Source organism: Falco punctatus (assembly GCF_963210335.1).
Source record: "Falco punctatus genome assembly, chromosome: 11".
Taxonomy (NCBI): Eukaryota; Metazoa; Chordata; class Aves; order Falconiformes; family Falconidae; genus Falco; species Falco punctatus.
Window position 1 is genome coordinate 18745950 of NC_137591.1, and position 13557 is coordinate 18759506.

The 13557-nt window shown below is 34.4% G+C and overlaps 1 protein-coding gene across 1 annotated transcript in view; it reads right to left on the reverse strand.

Annotated features, from left to right (window-relative positions):
- Positions 1-13557, reverse strand: part of HFM1 (helicase for meiosis 1) — a 94527-nt gene that overhangs the window by 42418 nt on the left and 38552 nt on the right. Inside the window, 14 exon segments of the mRNA XM_080407708.1 lie at positions 1836-1942; positions 2099-2181; positions 3002-3120; positions 3548-3643; positions 4072-4227; positions 5703-5806; positions 6507-6664; positions 7688-7771; positions 8771-8856; positions 11698-11829; positions 11914-12011; positions 12222-12269; positions 12363-12469; positions 13153-13244. Of these exon segments, the coding sequence (XP_080263834.1) occupies positions 1836-1942; positions 2099-2181; positions 3002-3120; positions 3548-3643; positions 4072-4227; positions 5703-5806; positions 6507-6664; positions 7688-7771; positions 8771-8856; positions 11698-11829; positions 11914-12011; positions 12222-12269; positions 12363-12469; positions 13153-13244 (1470 nt within the window).

The following is a 13557-nucleotide window of genomic DNA, read 5'->3' on the forward strand; positions in this document are numbered from 1 at the left end:
TCCCCTCCCTGCACCCCCACCAGCAACTGATGGTACGGCTATGCTATGGTCTTCCATCTTAAGACTACATAGCAACGACAGCAGGAAAATATGAAGCATTAAAGGAATAGGATTACAATGTCATCGTCAAAATATTAAGTAAAAATGAAATTATAGAATCATAGAACAGTTTGGGTTGGAAGGGACCTTAAAGATCATCTAGTTCCAACTCCCCTACCATGGGCAGGGACACCTTCCACTCAGCCAGGTCACTCAAAGCCCCTCCAGCCTGGCCTCAAACGCTTCCAGAGATGAGGCATCCAGTTTCTCTGGGCAAACTGTTCTAGTGCCTCACCACCCTCATAGTGAAGAATTTCTTCCTTGTATCTAACCTAAACCTACCCTCTTTCAGTTTGAAGCCATTCCCCCTTGTCCTGTCTCTACATGCCCCTGTAAAAAGTCCCTCTCCAGCTTTCCTGTAGGCCCCCATTAGGTACTGGGAGGCTGCTGTAAGGTCTCCTCAGCCTTCTCTTCTCCAGGCTGAACAAGCCCAACTCTCTCAGCCTGCCTTCATAGCAGAGAAGCTCCAGCCCTCTGACCATCTTTGTGGCCCTCCTATGGACTCGTGCCAACAGGTCCATGTCCTCCTTAAGCTGAAGGCCCCAGAACTGAATGCAGTACTCCAGGTGGGTGTCACGAGAGCAGAGTAGAGCAGGAAAATTACCTCCCTTGACCAGCTGATCATGCTTCTTTTGATGCGGCTCAGGATATGGTTGGCTTTCTGGGCTGCAAATGCACATTGCTGGGTCATCTTGGGCTTCTTGTCCACCAACACCCCAAGTCCTCCTGAGGGCTGCTCTCAATCCATTTTCTGCCCAGCCTGTATTTGTGCTTGGGGTTGCCCTACCCCATGTGCAGGACCTTGCATTTGGCCTTGTTGAACTTCATGAGGTTCGCAGAGGCCCACCTCTCAAACCTGTTAAGGTCCCTCTGGGAGGCAACACTTCCCTCCAGCATGTCGACCGCACCACACAGCTTGGTGCACTGAGGGTGCACTCAATCCCACTGTTCACATCACTGATAAAGATGTTAAAATTACACAGTATAGCTGACAACACTTAAGGAGATATGAACAAGGTAATGTTTCAATTCATTTCAGCTCAGTGTTCCTTGTATGTCTGAGTATGACCTAACATCAGAACTGCTACTTATTAGCCAAATTAAACAAAACATTATTCACATCAATCTGTTGTCAACAAATACAATAGCAAAGTCATACCAGCAGGAGAACATCATATTTATATAGTGATAATGAAGACTGATCATTTAACACCAAATGTAAAAACATTTGTGGCCTTTCCAGTGGAAAAGAAACAGAAAGAGGAAATTTGCTTCCAGACGGAGATGTTTTGCTAGTTATGAACTCAGTTACTGAATGGTCACATTTTATCGACTACCAAACAACAGCTCATGTTTCACTAACTTCTTCCAGCAGAAAAGAAAAATAAGAAAATGTATAGATATAATTATATGTATAATCCCCTGCGTTACAAGTGGATTCAGTGGAAATACATTACAGTCATACCTTTCAGGAAGTATTTGTAGATTTGGACCCTGCTATTTTTGATTCAGTCATTAATGTTTTATTTAAAGGTACTTTTAGATGCTTAGAACTACATTAGAAATTCTTACCAACACCAGAAAGAAAGCCAGTTAAGGCCACTACATTTCCCTACACATTCAGTGTTCTATAATGCTACACTTGTTGCTGTAGCGATTTCAGCCAGTTTGAGCTTACAAGTATATTCAAATCAAAATAGTGAAAATCGTAATTTCAAACATTAGCAATAACTTACTAATCTTTCCATAATTCCAGGACTGCAGTTGTTGCTGAGGTACTCCTAAGTTATTAACATTATCTACCTGGTCCACTGAAGGTGAAGATGACTGTTTATTGCTAGACCTATTAAAAATAAAATAAAATCAGTGACATGTCAGTAAAACAGTTGCAGAAAGTTGCAAAATAATTTTGTTCAGAAAACAGTTTTTAGTTGTTACAACTTCACATACTACCTAAAATAAGACAGATTTCTTTTTTATTACTTATGTTATTCAGTACCTTGGCAATGCTGGCAACAAAGATTTAGGTGTAAAAACAAATTGCTGGAGATCCACATTTTGAGCTTGATTTAACATCTGCATCTAAAGAAAGCAGATTATTGTAACTGGTAAGATATAAACATATTGAAAACAATTTTTTAACAGTCTTAATGACATAATTTATACTGTATCAGTTAGCATAATTTTTAAAGATCACATAGAAAATCTTTCTTAGGTCTGCATATCTAATGTAATCAGTTAAAGAGGCTTGAATTACATGCTTCTAGTGTAGTTCTTCAAGTACCCTGGCAAAGTGAGACTGGTTATCACTCTCATCTGTATCAGCTATAGGCTAAATCATTCTTTATTGCAAACAAACAAGCAAACAAAACTGTGAGGAGGAAATAAAACATTCCAACATCTCAACTGCCATTCTTGCTGCAGAAAGAGCTATTTTAGTACTAGATTCAAAGGGATAAAGTATAATCCATGGAACCTTTCAGAGGTTAAAAGCTAACATGGTTGGTTTTTTTATAAAGAATTGGATCTACCTGTCAATGCAAAAAGATCTCTTAGTAGCATTACTCTGATAAATACCACTATTTGTTTTCATTTGGGTCATACTTTGCCAAAACCAAGTCACAGTACAGTACCTTCCAATGATGCCTCTGTACCTCACCCACCACAATCTATCCAATGCCATAAAAGTAAAACTGAAGAGCACATGCTCCAAACAGCAACAGAACCTCTCAAAAGATTCACAGACCTTTACTTTTGTACTTCTTTCCTTTTTGCATTCCACACAGAAAAGACAAACTTGGATGTTCATATTTAGTTATATAACTATCTCTGCAAACAATGTGTACAAATACATAACAGATCAAAATAAGTCTATTCAACGGCTGACTGTATTCAAACGAACCTTTAACCGTTTTACTGGGGGTACAGATGAAATTGAGTTTCTGCTCCTTAAATCAGCTAGGTACAAAGAAAACTTTGAATCTCCATTTGTCTCAGACTTTTGAGGTACTCCAGTTTTACCTGAGAAATGGAATTAAAATAATCTTCAGTTTAGCTTAGAAAGGATAAATCCTAAATCTTTCCAGATCAATGGAAACTTTGCCATCAAGCTTAGTATCTTCTATTCAAAGATCCTAAAAGATTTAACACACTAATTAAAAGATTTAATGCACAAATATTTATATAAAAGTGTAACATTTGCTCTTTGACATTGATCTTAAATCATATGCTAGATGTTCTGAAAAATATTATTGATCATTTTAGTGTCCATAAAAGTGTTTTTTAAAAAGCTTTTTATTACTGCTTTTATGACTGTATCGTAGCAACAATGCAGGCCGGACTCTCTGGCTTACATTGCTTCTGTTAATGTAGCTACTGGTGTAAATTAAGCTATTCTAAATTATATTCGTCTAAAAGTAATAGAAATAGTAGATTTAATGAAACTCACAGCAGTCATGTCCACATGCATCTTTATTTTTACAGCGATGGTTGCATTCTCTGTTTCCATATTTCTTGTAAGTAATCCCTTGTTTAGATCTGTCTCCTAGATAAGCATAATACATAAATGCTCACTTTTTATTTCATGTGTATTGGTGAGGGAGTACTTCATGCAGTAAAAGATGGGCTAGAAGTAATCTGGGTCACTGGAATTTTGTTGCCTTCAACAAAACTTTGGGCTGCTCAAACAATGTAATTTGAAAGAAATTAACCAATGCTATTGAAAAAGAGGCACTACAACATGCTCAAATTCAAACAGTAATATTAGATACCAAACATCCACAATTTTTCTTAATTTCAAATTCATCAAAGAACTGCACTGCAGTACTTGACAAGCGGAAGCAGCATCATCGTATTTATTATACTTGAGATAAAACCAGTATGGATAAATAAAGACCTAGCTCTCTACTGAAAGCAAAATTCAATTTTCTGTTGACTTTGTTATTAACCAGATGTTCTGATCTGATCATTTACCTGAATCTACTTTTGCTGCTGGCAGACTTTGTGGTGAACCACAATACATATCAAGTGAAGACTCAGCTTTCAGTTTTTGATTTGTAATCACTTTACTTCCCACTTTTTCTGGTGTTAAGTAAAAGGCTTTATATGCTTGCTGTATATCAAGGCCAACTTTGAAAAAAGACAAACATATTTAGAATTGCTACTAACTGTTTCTAAACTACTGATTACCTTCAGTTTTTTTAAAGAATTTAAGAAAGTATAACTGTTATTAAAAGATCATGGAAATTTGTTAAGATAATGTACCATTGAAAGCACACTATCATATGAACAGATTCTTTATGACAGAGATTAATGAATCCAAACATTCAGAATTAAAGACATGGTTACCAGATGAGTAATAAAATTAGGCCCTCGAACACAATTTTTCTGTATTGTTTTAAAACTACATTTATCTATGGTTTTGCACTGTTGATGTAATTTTAACTTTAAAATTGTACTACAGTCTGTGTTAAAAGAGTATCACCAGCTCTGCACAGGCAAAGTTGAGTATGTTGATAGTTCTTTTGAAGCTGGATGCTAATAATGGTTCTAGTTCTAATTAAGATTCATATGAGGCTATAAGAGACCATTTTTGTCTTTTATTAGGCAAATATTGCTGGAAAACCACACAGGCTTTTTAAAAATGAGAGACTTCCTTCAAGTTTGAAACAGAATCAGATTTTAAAATAAGTAGAGACTAAGAAGACCTGCTTTTAATCTAACTTCACTGTTACCAATTTCAGAGAAATTAACTGTTGTTTTGAGTTTTAATGAACTCAGTACAACATGTAGACAGCTAAGTAGTAATAAAAGGACTATTTTTTCTTCATCTTTATTTGGTTAGAAAAACTCCTTTTTCCTGAGCCACAAGTTTAGCCATAGGAATACAGATTATTCCAGACTTGATTATTGCAATAGTTTTAATATTCAATGTTTATCATGAAAGCAGCAAATACACTTCAGTTAATCTAGCACACAGCAATCTTCTTTAAATTCTGTCATCATGCCCCACCTGTAATACAGCCAGTCTATTTTCAAATTGTATTTCAAAGTTCTATGTTTCAAGGTCACCACTGTCTCTCCTCATCTGCTGCTATAGTTCCAATTCAATGGAAATTGACACTGAGGGGACCAATGTTTAAATCTACACATGTTAAGGCACAAAATTTTCCACTGTAGAAATTTCTTGCTAGTAGTAGAGATGAATCCATATCTAATACTTTTTTATCGCAATGCAAAACCTAACCATTCACAAAGACAGCTCTTCCCAGCATAAATAACCTATCAATAGGTTATCGCTACTGAAAGTTAATTCAACTTGAAGGCGAAGGGCAAAAGAAAATTCTAATCTGTATCAACAAAGCAAGATACTATCTCCTAGTAACAGTTTTGATGTATCCCAGTTCATTAATATGCTAGAGTAAATGAAACAGATGCAATTAGGACTTCTAGATAATACTCAAGTCAGTAAAAAAACATGTAATATAGTTTTGTTTCCAGATCAGTTAATTTTATTATATTTTCATCCTGATATAGTCTTCTAACAATTTATTCAAAATTTTACTGCATTTGTTTTAAAATTATAAGCATACCCATCAACCTACCATAATCAGAACTAATTAAATTTATACTAATGTCCTCTGATTTAAGAGCTCTTTTCACTTCAATTTTCTTTGTCCAATTTCCAGTTTTCAGCAGCACAGAATCCCTGTAATGTATCAGTAAAGTTTTGTTAGACACAGACAATGAACACAAGACTGTATGCTACGGCATCTGTAACCAAGTGAAAGAGCTTTTATTTGGGTTTAGTTCTTGTTTGATAAGTGGCCTAAGAATAACCTTCCAATAATATATGATTTATGGCCATCAGAGAGCCAGGATCCTGCAGATCAGTTTCAGTTCTGCCAAGAGTGCCAGACTTTGGCCAGAACTCACGTAAAGGTCACACAGTTGGAAAAGATTTTGTTTCTCCTTTCCTGTTTGCTCAAAGAGTATCTTAGCCAACTGGAGAATTTAATTCCATCTCTGAGTGAAAAAAAAAATTGACAATATGATATAGTTAAAGAAATATAGCCAATAAGGGTAAGTAGCAACTTGAGAATGTATCTTTTTAATAGGTATTTTACTTGTTCTGCATTTATGTGGAAATTATTATGACTTCTATAATACGACATCAGTGTTGTACAAAGATGTACACTCTACTGACAAGCACACTGGCATGTTTTGCAGGTGTCTGAATCTTGTGCAGCATTTTAAATGACAACAGTAACTAGAAAATACTATAGGATAAAGAATAATCTTGTACCATTTGGCATCAGTAGAAATTATTGCAAAAACTGCAAGTCACAGAAAGGATTAAAAGTCAATACCCTTAAGAAATGTGAGGCAAAAAACCTGATCATACATACATAATTTTCTGATTAAAAATGACTCGGTTGTCAGCATCTCCTATGACCAACGTAACATAATGAAAGTCTGTCGCGGTTCTCTTTGTCTGTAGCTGCTCATAGTTTGTTAATTTGACAGTTACTAAGATTTCAGCCAATGTATCACTGTATTTTGGAAGCTAGGAAAAAATTATACAGAAGATGACATAACTGATAAAATATGCAAAGTAAAATATACGCCCTTCCATAAATTCCTAACTGTTGATACAAGCACAAAAGCTCAATTCAATTTCAATCTGTGATACAATTTTTGTTATTACTGTATAGTAGTGTCTCAGAACAACTTGTCCATAACTGAATATCCTACATTTGAAAAAGTATTGAAAATAAAAGGCATTCTACATTAAGCCTTTGGAAAATCATCCTCTGTTAAATGCAAAGAAAAAGATGTAAGAAGAGAACAAGGTATATTTTGGCATCCCAACATTCCTCTGTAAGACATTTATAATTGTTAAAACTTTCTTCTGAGAATAACTTTAGAGATCTAAAATAGATATATATTGTGCTATAACACAATTTCACACATTTAATGAGTTTTTAACTTCAAAGGTGTCTTTATTTATGCAAACTTCATGAGACACTTTAAGGCTATTTTTCAGATTTTGCATTTCAGAGAGGTACAGTGGCTATGTGACCTGTTTAAAGACAAAATGCATACCTGAACCTCAAAGCTCCTGATTGCATATGGAATTGCACCGTTCTTTTCAAAGGGCACCAGCTAGGTTAATGTCATAATTTACTGTTTCTCTATATTCCTAAGTGTGATGTAGAAGATAAACATGACTTCATGCTTCTTCAGTAAGTTTTATATGGATGTTTTTCTGTCCCTAGTATTTCTTTATATTCAAGATAGACCAGACCTCTTAGACTCACATACAAAGCTAGAATGTGGAATATACTGGTTTACATCTGTAACATAAACCGCTATTAATGAGAGAGACACTATTGTGTTATAGGAAATGTCTATTCCAAGGCTCTCCTTCAGTGTTCAGAAGTTTGGTTATACACACTAAGGTGGAAGGAGGCAACAATATTGTGTGATCTTCTATCAGTGAAGGCTCAAAATTTCTTATAGTTAGTATTTGCTCTTTCATTTCATAATATCAGCATAAAAACATAAAATAAATAAAAAAAACATTTACCTGTTCAATGTCCAGTTCATATTTTGGAAGGTGCAAAACAGATTCTTTTATTTGGTTTCCAAAAGGAGGATGTCTGTTTAAAATCTGCAAAGATTTATTTTTGTTTCTGAAACATTCAGCTGATCAGAGATGCCAACAGAAATGTAAATCTAAGGAACCAAAGCCATTGTACTAATGATACTATCAACAAAAGCCCTTATCACTCCTGGTTCTTTACTGTTAGAGATGTCCAGAACAGCAACATAACCAAAAGAAAATTACAATACTTTCTCATATTGCTACCACTTCTGTTCAGGTAACGGCCACTGAACTATCCAATGACCTCAAAACCTGACTACTCAAGTTTTATATGAGGTGGCTTTTCCATGTTGCCCTAGCTTCAATCAAAACTAACAAAAATAAAATTAATGACAGGAAAAATGCAAAAGGAGGCAGAAAACAGAAATCAAATTCCTAAAGCCAAAACAGAAAAACCCAAGTAAAATCAGTTTCCTTTAGAAATCCATTATATCTTCCAGAACACTGGAAAAAGTTTCCTCAGAAAAGGAACCAAGAGCCAAAGATTTTATCCTGGAGTAAAAGCTAACTTCCCTAAAATAAGAAGTGCATTATAGATGATTCAGAAGAATTTTATTCTATTACTATCTGTAACTAAAACTAGCAATAATGGAAATTCAGGATTGTCATCATTAACATACATTAAGAGAAACTATAAATACATATTCCCTTTTTAATTTTTTTCTAAGTCCTAAAAGGGAAATGCATATTGCCCTTTGTTTCAAAGCATGTTAATGATGAAATTCTACATACTTAAGCAACTGCTTTCCAAAACCAGCCAAATCAGTGAAATCATCCACATAAAATTTGCTAGAACAAAACATCACACACATTTTCAAGGAAAAATAGCAGTAGCCACATACTTTTTAAAATTTACTAGTATAAATGAATAAATGACTTAAACCACTCAATTTTGCTGACAATCATATAGCAGACCTTTATTAACAATGCTGCTTTTACTGGTAACACTATTAATAATCAATATTTTCCTTACTAAATAGTATATTATATTATATAATAGATTACCAATTCAAGTTCCCTCGCATTTATGTCTTCTATTTTCTTAAATGATGTCAGCCCAGCGTTTACCATAATGTTTGACAGTGATACACCTGTGAAAAATTTAAGGTTTTTATGCTTTTAAATGACAATCACTAACCTCAAATTATTCTCAACTGCATTATAACAGGTAAAACCAAAGCAGAAATCATTCTGCAGTATGTTTGTCCCAGACTTCTGGAAAGCAAATCACTAAATTTCTGTTCAGTTGATGAAATATTTTAGTATTATTTAATTTCACTTATCCATTAGCAAAGAGAAAAAGAAATGCAATACAAATCAAACATGAAAACATTTGGTATTTCAATACTGAAAATTTTTAGTTACATTTTCTAGAGTAAAACAGATTTTAGATCACTTTCTACAAAAGTCAAGAAACATGTTCTGCATATACATGATGGAAAAATCAAGTTACACAACATTCAGAAATTTTTTCCCTACCTAAGAAACTGTAAGTATGTTAAAGTCACAAGGACCTCAATGTGTTGTGAGCAAGCTAATAGTGAAATTCCCTCAAAAAATATTTATTATAATTTTCTAGGAGTCTGCAGATTTAGCAAAAAATTTTCCTATGCCCTATCTGCCACAAAAGTAGACTGGCAGAGAATTCCACATACAATCTTATTCCTCTTCATGATTCCCAGTTCTTTCAAACTTCCAGTGAGACTTTGTCATCACAGCGTATGAAAGGGTGTTTCCCTTAACTGGAACTACAGACTACTACAATAACTGCAAAAATTGTAGACAAAAGACAGTACCAATACTCATGTGGATTCTTCATACATAATTATGTAGAAACAGTAAAACAGATCTGAAAATTAAGTGGAAAACCTCTCAAAAGACTCATGGGTTTCTTCTTGGAAGACACTAAAGCAATCTTACTCATTCCAACTCAAGAATTAGTAATTTAGAGAAACAGATGTTCTTTTGTCCTTTTATGTATATTTGAACATCTTTTGGGGTTGACTTAGGAAAAGCATCTTCTGCCATCACCCCTCTCCTTTGCAAAAGCTCTGCAAACAATCTGAAGACTGAAGATTCTCACATACTACTTCCACAGCTACTCTAGTTAAGGTTGTTGCCTTGTTTCTTTGTAAGTGAAACTGCAGACTGGTTCTTTTGCCATAATTCCTAAAATGGCAGAAGGGTTTCCACCAAGTGAAGACAATATGAATAAGATTTTTTTTCTCTTTGTCTTTATCTATTTCTGAACAAGAAACAAAACAGAGGTGGAAATCAAACTGAAAAAGTAGTAAAGGTGGTAAAATCCTGTACAGCAACTGATCATTATCCTGTGTGCCAGAATAAGAAATGACAATCAAGCATATCATACAGCAACAAGAGGAAGCATCATTACTGGACAAGAGTAAAAAATTGAGATAGTTGTAGAAATGCAGTAAGAATTCAAGTGAATCCACAATCTCAGTTAAGGACAAATGTCAGTTAAAGAACAGTCAATCTTATAAAGGAAATACTGATCACTAAAGGCTTTTTTTTTTTAAATTAAAAAACCAACATACTGAGATAAAAGTTTAAAAAATTGGGACTTCTGAATACATTACATGGTATCAGTAAATTTCTGTGAGCTTAAACAATTCACTTAACTTCACAAAGACATAGAATAGGCTTAGCAGCCATAGCATCACAGAGGTCAAGAAGAGGCATCAGTGCAACATGTGATTCAGGAAAAGAGAGTGAACTGCCAGCAGACAGTTCAGAAGAAGTCTGTGGGTGGAACAAATGGAACTTTGAAAGTTAGTAATTCTTTGTAATATATGCTGCAAAAGCAACAACAGCATAAGAAAAAAAAATAAAAAGAGAGATGTGTATCTATAGCACTTCCATTAGTGAAAAATTAAACCTGACTTTATTCTATTGAATATAACATACAGGAAACGATTTGTCTATACCGCAAATGCCATGTTTATCTCACTTATCCTAACCCCCTAGAAATGCTGAAAATAAAGTAGATCCCTCAGCTGACCGTGTGCATGCTGGCACAGATCCAGCAGTGGAAATGGGTTCCCACCACACTGTACTGTGCTGTGCACAAGCTAACAAGCCCTGTCCCTTGCTCTGAATCCACATGAATGAAGCAATACAGCTTCTGAGCTGAGCTGGCAAGGCTGTAATGTACTGCACCATATGGATCCTCTGGTTTAGCTATTCTCAAACTTGCAGACCTCTGTATTATAAAGTTCCATACAGAGCAGATGTGTCTTTAAAGAAATACAGAGAACGTTGCAGTGAAGTCTGAAAGCATGAGGGTATGATCAGACCAGACATCAAAGCAGGAAGCTATACTCTTATCTCAAACAAGTATAACTACATTTTTGGAATACAGAGGACTCCAAAATTTCTCAACTTCTTTTCAAGTAATTATGACAAGTCTGTATTTCCAGCTAGAAGTTCATCCAGTAACAGGATACAGTAAAAGATGATAATTAGAAACTTGTGATCCTCGTGTATAACAACTCCATGCACAGTAAATTTATTTCTATTTCATGATTCCTATCCATGTCAATGCAAGTTAAAGAGCTTTCATAGATAGGAGTAACAGGACCTACAGTGACAGCTGTTTGGAAAGGAAGGCATAGCCTAGTCAGAGACGTGCAATCACACAAATGTGGAATATGCCCAAGATACTGAGATGAACATTACGAAAAAAGAACAACTGTGAAATACTTTGAAAGCCTGAAGAAAATTACTAAATTGATTACTTTTATCTTTTATCAGGACAGACTACTCTGATAACTGTGGTACTTCACTGTGGCAAATGCATAATTAGGAAACCCATTTAATTATGGAAGCAGACATCCCAGAAATTACTAGGCTAGTTATGAGTTTTGATTCTCTATCAGATTACACCTTTCTACTTTCTGACTAGTACCTACCGATTTTTTCCAATTGTTTAGACACATGAAGTGAATTTTCCCACAGCTTGCACCTGAAACACTTTGCTAAAATCACAGAGTTTAATAAAGCAGAAAAGTTGTCCTTACATGATGCCAAAAAGTCAGATAACCCTGTAAAAATAAGGTTGACTTGTATTAATCAAATAAAATGTAGCTTGTTATTATAAGAACAAAAAGTATTAAATTTTACCATACATCGAGTAACTCTTAAGCCATTTCTAAATATTCTGCCAGTATCTTGTGTCAAAGTAAAGTCTTGAATGGGAATACATCCTAGCTGAGCCTGAATAAGACTGGAAAAAAATTTTTTTTGGTATACAAGCCATACTGTGAGAAAAGTATAATAACATAAAAGCTTCTACTGGAAAACAAAATAAAATTCTGAATGGAAACAATGAAATACAAGGTCTGATCTATAAAACAGTACAAATTTTAGCAGGGACTCCAACAGCCATAAAATGGCAGCTTTTCAATAAAAAGTAACAACACAATCTAATACTTACCAGTTTATTTTCATTTCTCTTGTTTTTATCTTCCCCACCAATGGAAACCTATACACAAAAATATACATATTTTCTGCTATTCATTTTATTTGTAGCTAAAAAGATACTTTCCTTTTTCAATGTATTTATTTTTTTTTATACCTGATAGTTATTTTGTCCTTGTCCTTATTCAAAGTGTTCAGTATTTTCTTTTCATTTATTCTTAACTTGACATCCAGAAATTCTGTGCATTTGGAGATCATTGTAATCTGTAACAATTTAACTTCTTTATTAATTGTTTTTCTTTGCCACTTTTTCTTCCACTTCCAACTTTTTTTTTTTTAAATCAACCACACTGCTAACACTTCATGGCGTACAAGGCAAATATAAATTGTTTTTACTATCTGTTATGTATTGCACTTTCTTCATACTTCAGCAACAAAGATAGCCATAGGAGAACAGGCATTCCTTTTTTTCAAGGCCAATCTGTTCTACCATGGTATTTCTTTGAAAAAAAAAAAAGAAGTCTTTTCTGACTTAACAGTGGCAGTAACAACCTGTTGTTATCTGACAGAGGAAAATTACTTAAAACATAAAGACAATAACATTCCTTTAAAAGTAAAATCTGCTCTCCATGCAGCTGGTTTTTGCAATAAGAAACAACTACTGAACCACAAACCAGTAGTTTTTAATACATAGACAAAACAGCTTCAGTAACTTTACATCTTTATAAGCAAGGTTAGTGAGGGGAGAAAGAGTTGGAAATGAAAAGATCTGAAAGTACAAAGCCTCAAAAATACTCCATGTGACATTTAATTAGATGTATTCTCCAAAACTTTATATAAACAAAGCCTGAGCTCTTTAAAGGAAATAAGAACTTCTGCTTCTTATCTTTGAATATGTTCAAAATCAATTGAACATATGTAAATTTTCTTGAAAAAGTTAACATTACCAATTCATTTAATGTCTCTGTTCCTTTCATTGTGAAAAATTGTTTCACTGTATCAAATGCAATATAATACCAGGCCATTAATCTTCCAGTCTCTGTAAAAGAAGAATATAACTTAAAAAAAAATATGCCAAGTATTTTTTTAAGTCGCAAAATCAAATTAGTTTTCTTATTACAGGGCTCTATGAGATTTACCACCACTGACTCAGCATGTTATTGCCCCCAGCTGTCTGATGGATAAGACTAACCCCATCATAGAGTGCCAGAAAGAAACATGCATCAGTTAGTTTTCTCCAATAGAGATAAATTCATACAAATATGCCAGGCTGAACTGTGGTTGCTGAGAAGCCAACCACCTCTAGCAAAGGATTGTAGGGAAAAGGAGTTAGTGATAAAATGTGTCCTTCA